At 52.6% G+C, this 9,309-nt stretch overlaps 1 protein-coding gene across 1 annotated transcript in view; it reads left to right on the top strand.

Moving 5' to 3' along the window:
* The first annotated feature begins 1,119 nt into the window (after window positions 1–1,119).
* The window catches only part of LOC140203989 (von Willebrand factor A domain-containing protein 5A-like), a 30,553-nt gene continuing 22,363 nt past the window's right edge, over window positions 1,120–9,309 (top strand). The window contains exons 1-5 of the mRNA XM_072270207.1: window positions 1,120–1,336; window positions 4,998–5,047; window positions 6,517–6,719; window positions 7,372–7,594; window positions 8,236–8,402. Coding sequence (XP_072126308.1) covers window positions 5,005–5,047; window positions 6,517–6,719; window positions 7,372–7,594; window positions 8,236–8,402 — 636 coding nt within the window. The 5' untranslated portion in view covers window positions 1,120–1,336; window positions 4,998–5,004. The remainder of the gene's footprint in view (window positions 1,337–4,997; window positions 5,048–6,516; window positions 6,720–7,371; window positions 7,595–8,235; window positions 8,403–9,309) is intronic.

Below are 9,309 nucleotides of genomic sequence, written 5' to 3'. Positions count from 1 at the left end.
CAGAGCACTGCTGTGACATTTTCCCAGACTAGTAACGCCACCCACTCCCCCTTTAACCCCTCCCACTCTGTCACCTCTGAAACAATGGAATTCCGGAATACTGAGCTGCCAGTCCTGCCCCTCCTGTAACCAAGTCTCACCAATGGCTACAATATCACAATTCCACGTGTGGGTCGATACCCTGAGCTCAGCTGCCTTTCCCTACGATACTTCTGGCATGAAATATCCACATCTCAGGACACTAGTCGCACTATAATCCACCATTTGGTTCCTGACTTTGTCTTTGGACTTGCCAACATCTGTCTGCACTAACTGTTCTGGCACTCTGGTTCCTGTGTGCCCCTGCCTTTCAGCAAACCTGAGTGAAATACCTTTCTCAGGCTTCTCATCTCTCCAGTCTGCCGCTGCTCAAAGCTCCAAAGCTGCCGAGAGTCCCTGCTGTCTGCTCAATTGGCAAACCTGAGTGAATTGGTTGTAAACACGGGGAAATCTGCAGATGCTGGAATTTCAAGCAGCACACACAAAATGCTGGTGAACGCAGCAGGCCAGACAGCATCTATAGGAAGAGGTACAGTTGATGTTTCGGGCCGAGACCCTTCGTCAGCACTAACGGAAAAAAGAGCTAGTAAGAGATTAGAAAGTGGGAGGGGGAGGGGGAGGTCCAAAATGATAGGAGAAGACAGGAGGGGGAGGGATGGAGCCAAGAGCTGGACAGGTGATTGGCAAAGGGGATACAAGACTGGAGAAGAGGGAGGATCTTGGGACGGGAGGCCTAGGGAGAAAGAAAGGGGGAGGGGAGCCCAGAGGATGGAGAGCGGGCAAGGAGTTATTATGAGAGGGACAGAGAGAAGAAGAAAAATAAATAAATGAAATGAAATAAGTAAATAAGGGATGCAGTAATAAGGGGAGGAGGGGCATTAACGGAAGTTAGAGAAGTCAATGTTCATGCCATCAGGTTGGAGGCTACTTTGATGTGTGTTGCTTGAATTTCCAGCATCTGCAGAATTCCTGTTGTTTGCGTTTTTAAATTTCACATTATCTAAGTTTGTGATAATAAACTGGATTCTAAATGTGGGCGGTCATGCGCCGGTTGGGCCGAAGGGCCGACTTCGCTGCTCTGACGCCCCCGACAGCAGCCTCCTACGCACCTGGCCCGGACACACCCCCCGCTGGAAGCAGGAAGTGTCGCGGATTTTTCTGTCCCGGAACTGAGAGACGCTCCCTGCCGTGACAGCGGGAGTGCGAGTCCACCCAGCGAGAAGGGGCGGACATTTCCACCGTGAACTGTGCGGACAAACTGCAGAGCCGAGAACAGGAATCGCACAGCAAAGCAGAAGTAAGCATCTGTTAACACACCGATCTCTCTCGCTGTCTGGGACTTGCCAGATCAGTCTCAGATTCCCGGAACAGCGTCATTGCCAGAGTCAGGGGAGATTCCCAAGGTTACGGGGAGAGGGAAACAGTGGGAGGGGAGGAGGGGGAGGGGAGAGGGGGAAAGTGGGATGGGGAGAGGTAGCAGGGGGAGGGAGATGGAGAAAGGGGAGGGAGGACGAACGGGAGGAAGAGAGGGATTGGGATGGAGAGAGAAGGACAGACGGGAGAGAGAGGCAGAGTGAAGAAGGGGGATGGAGTGAGGGGGAGACAGGGAAAGGGGGGAGAGAGAGGAAAGAAACGTAGAAAATCTACAGCACAATACAGGCCCTTTGGCCCCCAAAGTTGTGCAGAACATGTCCCTACCTTAGAAATTACTCGGCTTACCTATAGCCCTCTATTTTTCTAAGCTCCATGTCCCTGTCCAAAAGTCTCTAAAAAGACCCTATCGTATCTGCCTCCACTACCATTGCCGGCAGCCCATTACAGGCACTCACCACTCTCTGAGTAAAAAACTTACCCCTGACATCTCCTCTGTACCTACTCCCCAGCACCTTAAAACTATGCCATCTCGTGGCAACCATTTCAGCTCTGGGAAAAAGCCTCTGACTATCCACATGATCAATGCCTCTCATCATCTTATACACCTCTATCAGGTCACCTCTCATCCTCCGTCGCTCCAAGGAGAAAAGGCTGAGTTCACTCAACCTATTCTCATGGCATGCTCCCCAATCCAGGCAACATCCTTGTAAATCTCCTCTGCACCCTTTCCATGGCTTCCACATCCTTCCTGTAGTAAGGCGATCAGAACTGAGCACAGTACTCCAAGTGGGGTCTGACAGGGTCCTATGTAACTGCAACATTACCTCTCGGCTCCTAAATTCAATTCCATGATTGATGAAGGCCAATGCACCGTACGCCTTCTTAACCACAGTTGTACAGTTGTTCTACGTGTATCTCCCTCAGTAAACAGTGTAATCATCTGATCTGTACCGAAAGTTTTCAGGACAAACTTTTCACAGAGTCTTGGTGCATGTGACAATAATAAGCTGGACGTCACCACTTTCAGGGAGCTGAGGACTCAGATCCTGGGTCCCTCTGTCCAGTACTCCTGTGGTGGAGCCACGAAGACAGGCCGCTCGGCCCAACTGCTCCATGCTGAGAGTCGAATCCTCCCTGCTACTCCCTGTCGCCTGTGTTTGGCCCATAACCCTCCTAGTCCTTCCCGGACGAAATTTCTCTTAACATTTACCACCTCAAACGCCGCCTCCAGTACAAATCCCCGGGAATGAACCTCCCCCCGGAATGTGATCACCTCTCTGCATCCTACCTGAATTGGACTTCCTCCGTGTACCCCACTGGTATCTGCCTGCGAGCCTGTACTGCTGTGGAGAGGTGTGCAGTGCTGAATCTGTGGAATGTGTTGCCACAAAGGGCAGTGGAGGCTGTCACCGGGTTTATGAAAGGCAGAGAGTGATAGGCCCTTGATTAGTTAAGGTCATGAAAGGTCATGGGGAGAGTGGGTATGAGAGTCAAAACAAACCTCTCATGTTCAAATGATGGGGTAGACTAGACTCGATGGGCAGAATGGCCCAAATCTGCTCCTATGCAGAACAGTTGCAGAGAAAGTGCAGTGCGCATCAACACTAAGGTGCAAGATCATAATGAGGTAGCACGTGAGGCCAAGAGTCAAAAGTCTATCTTATCGCGCTAGTGGGGTTGAAGCTGTGTTTGAACCTGGTGGTACGTACCCGGCTTTTTATCTTCAGCCAGGTGGAAAGAATCTCTGGGCTGAGTCCAGTTTGACACCATCTGGGAAGCCTCCAACCTGATGGCATGAATTTCACATTTTCACACCTACGGTGATGAAATGCTTTGAGAGGTTGGTCATGGCTAGAATGACCTACTACCTCAGCAAGGACCTGGACCCACTGCAATTTGCCGATCGCCATAGAAGGTCTACGGCAGACACAATCTCAATGATCACCTGACAATGCAAACACCTTGACTATAGATCTGCGTTTTACACTATCATTCCCACAGTCCTGATCGATAAGCTACAGAACCTGGGCCTCTGTGCCTTCCTCTGCAATTGGATCCTTGACTTCCAAACTGGAAGACTACAATATCTCCTTCTCGCTGACAATCAACACTGGTGCCCCTCAGGAGTGTGTGCTTAGCCCACTGCCCTACTCCCTCTGTACCCATGACTGTGTGGCTGGGCATAGCTCAAGTGCCACCTCTACGTTTGCTGATGATACCACATTGTTGGTAGAATCTCAGGTGGGGACAGGAGGGCGTAGAGGAGTGAGATATGCCAACTAGTGGAGTGGTGTCGCAGCAACAACCTGGCATTCAATGTCAGTAAGATGAAAGAGCTGATTGTGGATTTCAGGAAAGGTAAGATGAGGGAACACGAACCAATCCTCAGAGGGGGGGTCAGAAGTGGAGAGAGTGAGCAGTTTCAAATTCCTGGTGTCAAGCTCTCTGAGGATCTAACCTGGTCCCAACATACTGACGCAGCTATAAAGAAGGCAAATCAGTGGATATATTCCATTAGGAGTTTGAAGAGATTTGGTTTGTCGCCTGAAACACCCGAAAACTTCTATAGGTGTCCGATGGAGAGCATTCTGACAGGCTGCATCACTGTCTGGTATGGGGGGGGGGGGGGGGGATGGCTGGCTACTGTACAGAACCGAGAGAAGCTGCAGGAAGTTGTAAAATTAGTCAGCTCCATCTGGGGTTCAAGCCTCCATATCAAAGATACCTGCAAGGAGCAGTGTCTCAGAATGGCAGCATCTATTATTAAGGACCCCCATCACCCAGGACATGCCCTCTTCTCACTGTTACCATCAGGTAGGAGGTACAGGAGTCTGAAGGCACAAACTCAGCGATTCAGGAACAGCTTCCTCCCCTCTGCCATCCGATTCCTAAATGGACATTGACCTCCTGAACACTACTTCATATATGTGTATATATATAATTTCTGTTTTGCACTATTTTAAGTCTATTTAATAATTTAATATACATATATACTTAGTATAATTGATTTATTTATTTTTTCTATATTATTGAACTGCTGCTGCTAAGTTACAAATTTCACGACATATGCCGGTGATAATAAACCTGATTCTGATTCATGAAAACTTGTGTGGATGTCCGTGTGCCTACACAAACTTACTGTACATACCCAAATCAAAAGTTGTGGATGAACCAGAAGGTCCATCTGCTGAGGGCTGGATCTGTGACATTCAAGTCTGGTGACCCGGGTCTGTACAAGGAAACCAGGAATGACTTTTGTGGGATATTTGACTTGTATAAGCTATAAATAACAATAGTATATGTAGAAAAGATTTCCACCCATAGTAGTAGATACAGAAAAGATTTCCACCTACATATATTGTGGTCCCTCTTGCCCTGATGCTCCCCATAAATGGAGATTCCTCACATTCTCCACGCATCAGCAGGGGTGGTGCATGGCTTGAGATTCGTGCTGGGGCAGGCTCAGATCGAAATGGCATTGTCTGCTGGGGGGGGCTGTGGCCGGTGGGTTGGGATTGATGTGGGGGGGGGGTCAGTGAAATCATGGGCCACACACAACACTCATACCTTTCTTTGCATTTCAGCCACACAATGGTAAGACACTGCGGACTCGTAACAGCCAAGGACACCCCAGGTGAGCAGCCAGCCATGTTTAACACAGTTCCCTTTGACTAGGAGGGCATTTGGCCATTGAGTCCATGTTGGTTCACACAATCCCATTCCCTGACTGGAATCAGGAATGGGAATGGGAGAGGTCCATTTGGATTGTGTACAGTGGAGTGAATGGGAATGGTTGGGGTCTATTGGGATTGTGTACAGTGGAGTGAATGGGAATGGTTGGGGTCTATTGGGATTGTGTATGGTGAGAGTAAATGGGAAGGGATGGGGTCCATTGGGATTGTGTTTAGGGGGAGTGAATGGGAAGGGGTACGGTACATTGGGATTGTGTTTAGTGGGAGTGAATGGGAAGGGGTGGGTCTGTTGGGAGTGAATGGGAAGGGATGATCCATTGGGATTGTATATAGGCATCCGTTAGTCTCATGAGACCATGGATTTGCGTCTTGGAAGGTTTCCAGGGTGCAGGCCTGGGCAAGGTTGTATGGAAGACCAGCAGTTGCCCATGCTGCAAGTCTCCCCTCTCCACGCCACCGATGTTGTCCAAGGGAAGGGCACTAGGACCCATACAGCTTGGCACCGGTGTCGTTGCAGAACAATGTGTGGTTACGTGCCTTGCTCAAGGACACAACACGCTGCCTCGGCCAAGGCTCGAACTAGCGACCTTCAGATCACTAGACCAACGCCTTAACCACTTGGCCATGTGCCAACAACAGGGATAGTGTATGGTGGGAGTGAATGGGAAGGGATGGGGTCCATTGGGATTGTGTATGGTGGGAGTGAACGGGAAGGGATGGGGTCCATTGGGATTGTGTATGGTGGGAGTGAATGGGAAGGGGTGATCCATTGGGATTGTGTATGGTGGGAGTGAATGGGAAGGGATGATCCATTGGGATTGTGTATGGTGGGAGTGAATGGGAAGGGATGGGGTCCATTGGGATAGTGTATACTGGGAGTGAACGGGAAGGGGTGATACATTGGGATTGTGTATACTGGGAGTGAATGGGAAGGGATGATCCATTGGGATTGTGTATAGTGGGAGTGAATGGGAAGAGGTGATCCATTAGGATTGTGTATAGTGGGAGTGAATGGGAAGGGATGGGGTCCAATAGGATTGTGTATAGTGGGAGTGAATGGGAAGGGATGGGGTCCATTGGGATTGTGTATAGTGGGAGTGAATGGGAAGGGATGGGGTCCATTGGGATTGTGTATAGTGGGAGTGAATGGGAAGAGGTGATCCATTAGGATTGTGTATAGTGGGAGTGAATGGGAAGGGATGGGGTCCAATAGGATTGTGTATAGTGGGAGTGAACGGGAAGGGATGGGGTCCAATAGGATTGTGTATAGTGGGAGTGAATGGGAAGGGATGGGATCCAATAGGATTGTGTATAGTGGGAGTGAATGGGAAGGGGTGTGTCCATTGGGATTGCCAATGGCAGTTTCTACACCCTAGACCTCACCTTGTTATTCCCCCTCCCCGCGACCCAGTTCCTCTGACGAAGATCTCGGTGCGAGTGGAGGTGAAGGGGTTTGTGGCCGATGTGTCTGCAGACCTGGAGTACAGGAATGAGGAGGCTTCTCCGCTGGAGGCCCTGTTCACATTCCCCGTGGACAGCGATTCTGCCGTCTACAACTTCCAAGCCACAGTGGACGGGAAGACCATCGTGGCCGAGATAAAGGAGCGGGAACAGGTGGGAGTTGGGTGCGTGGGTGGGCAAGGGTACTGAGAGCTGTGGGCGGAGATCACATGGGAGGTCAGAGGTTGAGGGTCATGGGGAGGTTGGTGTTGTATCCCTGTACACTGAAGTTGATCCTGTGGATCCAGATTTGGTGGTGGAGGTTTCCAGATATCCGTGGGCACCCCGAATGGAAGATCCAGGGTCCTGCATCCAGGAAAGGTCCTGGAGTGGGAATCCCCTCCCGCATCCCAGGACAAGAGAGGGGAGATTTTGGGTTTGAGGTGTGTAGGAGTCAGACTTCCCCGGGGTGGGGATTGCGATTCCAGAGCGGTGATCTCTGGATTGTGCGGTGGGAGCTGATCTTTCAGTGTGGCTAAGAGGGGTGGGGTTCGGAAGTGGAGTGTGTATTTCGATGTGGGGTGGTGACGAGCTGGGGAATCTGTCCCATGTTAAAGTCTTTGAGCCAGAGCTGGGACCTTCGATCTTGTAGTAGTGATTCGGGACTTCAGATGAGATCCTGGGATCTCAGATAAATGTTACCGGACACAGGGATCTTCGGATCTGGGACCAGACTCCACGCTGGGGTGGGAGGAAGGAGGCAGATCTGGTAACCAACCTTCTCCTCTGCTCTCTGCCCCAAACCGCCCGCGCCCGTCTCCTCCAGGCTCAGGACGACTACGATGATGCCATCTCCTCTGGCCAGGAGGCCTTCCTGCTCGAGGAGGACAGCAGTAGCAGTGACATCTTCACCTGCAGGGTGGGCAACCTGCCCCCAGGCTGTGCGGCCACCGTCTCCTTCAGCCTGGCCCAGGAACTGCCCCTCGAGGCTGATGGTGCCGTCCGCTTCACCCTGCCCGCTGTCCTAAACCCCCGGTACTGCCCCGCAGGTAAGTTCCTGGTCCCAGAGAGAGGGTCACCCACCCATGCTGCCCTGCAGCAGGACAGGGTCATACGCAGGGTGAATCTCCCTCCACACCATCCTGACACACAGTCCCAGAGACAGGGTCAGACACAGGGTGAGGCTCCCTCCACACCGTCCCATCACACACTCCCAGGGACAAGGTCAGACACAGGGTGAGGCTCCCTCCACACCGTCCTATCACACACACTCCCAGGGACAGGGTCAGACACAGGGTGAGGCTCCCTCCACACTGTCTCATCACACACCCCCAGGGACAGGGTCAGACACAGGGTGAGGCTCCCTCCACACCGTCCCGTCACACGCTCCCAGGGACAGGGTCAGACACAGGGTGAGGCTCCCTCCACACCGTCCTATCACATACTCCCAGGGACAGGGTCAGACACAGGGCGAGGCTCCCTCCACACTGTCTCATCACACACCCCCAGGGACAGGGTCAGACACAGGGTGAGGCTCCCTCCACACCGTCCCGTCACACGCTCCCAGGGACAGGGTCAGACACAGGGTGAGGCTCCCTCCACACCGTCCTGTCACACACTCCCAGGGACAGAGTCAGAATCCCCCATGCCGTGCACATGAATCTAACCAAACCACCTCTAATTCCCCCAGGCACCCAGGGTCCCCATATACCTCAGGCCAGTGCCCCTGTGGACAAGCCACTCTACACTTTGGAGCTGGAGGCTCATTTCCACAGCCCACACGGGATCTCCCGGATCCGATCCAATTGCCAAATGACACCCGTGGAATTCCTCAATCCTGAAAAGACGTCAGCCAAGGTAAGGAAGGCTGTTTCACACCAATATTCATCAGTGGGATGGTGGTCTTGTGGAGGGCAAGTGTCCCTCAGTCCCTCTCCGGGGGGGGGGATATCTGTACACTGACCCGTGTCCCTCAGCCCCTCTCCCCCAGGGGGATATCTCTGCACTGACCGGTGTCCCTCAGTCCCTCTCCCTCAGGGGGATATCTGTACACTGACCCGTGTCCCTCAGTCCCTCTCCCCCAGGGGGATATCTCTACACTGACCGGTGTCCCTCAGTCCCTCTCCCTCAGGGGGATATCTGTACATTGACCGGTGTCCCTCAGTCCCTCTCCCTCAGGGGGAATATCTGTACACTGACCGGTGTCCCTCAGACCCTCTCCCCCAGGGGGATATCTCTACACTGACCGGTGTCCCTCAGTCCCTCTCCCCCAGGGGGATATCTCTACACTGACCGGAGTCTCTCAGTCCCTCTCCCTCAGGGGGAATATCTGTACACTGACCGGTGTCCCTCAGTCCCTCTCCCCGGGGGGATATCTGTACACTGACCGGTGTCGCTCAGTCCCTCTCCCCGGGGGGATATCTGTACACTGACCGGTGTCCCTCAGTCCCTCTCCCTCGGGGGGATATCTGTACACTGACCGGTGTCCCTCAGTCCCTCTCCCTCAAGGGGATATCTGTATACTGACCAGTGTCCCTCAGTCCCTCTCCCTCAGGGGGAATATCTGTACACTGACCGGTGTCCCTCAGTCCCTCTCCCCCAGGGGGATATCTGTACACTGACCGGAGTCTCTCAGTCCTTCTCCCTCAGGGGGAATATCTGTACACTGACCGGTGTCCCTCAGTCCCTCTCCCTCAGGGGGATATCTGTACACTGACCGGTGTCCCTCAGACCCTCTCCCTCGGGGGGATATCTGTACACTGAC

The sequence above is a fragment of the Mobula birostris genome, chromosome 10 (assembly GCF_030028105.1).
Source record: "Mobula birostris isolate sMobBir1 chromosome 10, sMobBir1.hap1, whole genome shotgun sequence".
NCBI classification, from domain to species: domain Eukaryota; kingdom Metazoa; phylum Chordata; class Chondrichthyes; order Myliobatiformes; family Myliobatidae; genus Mobula; species Mobula birostris.
This window is presented reverse-complemented; position numbering and strand designations above follow the sequence as displayed.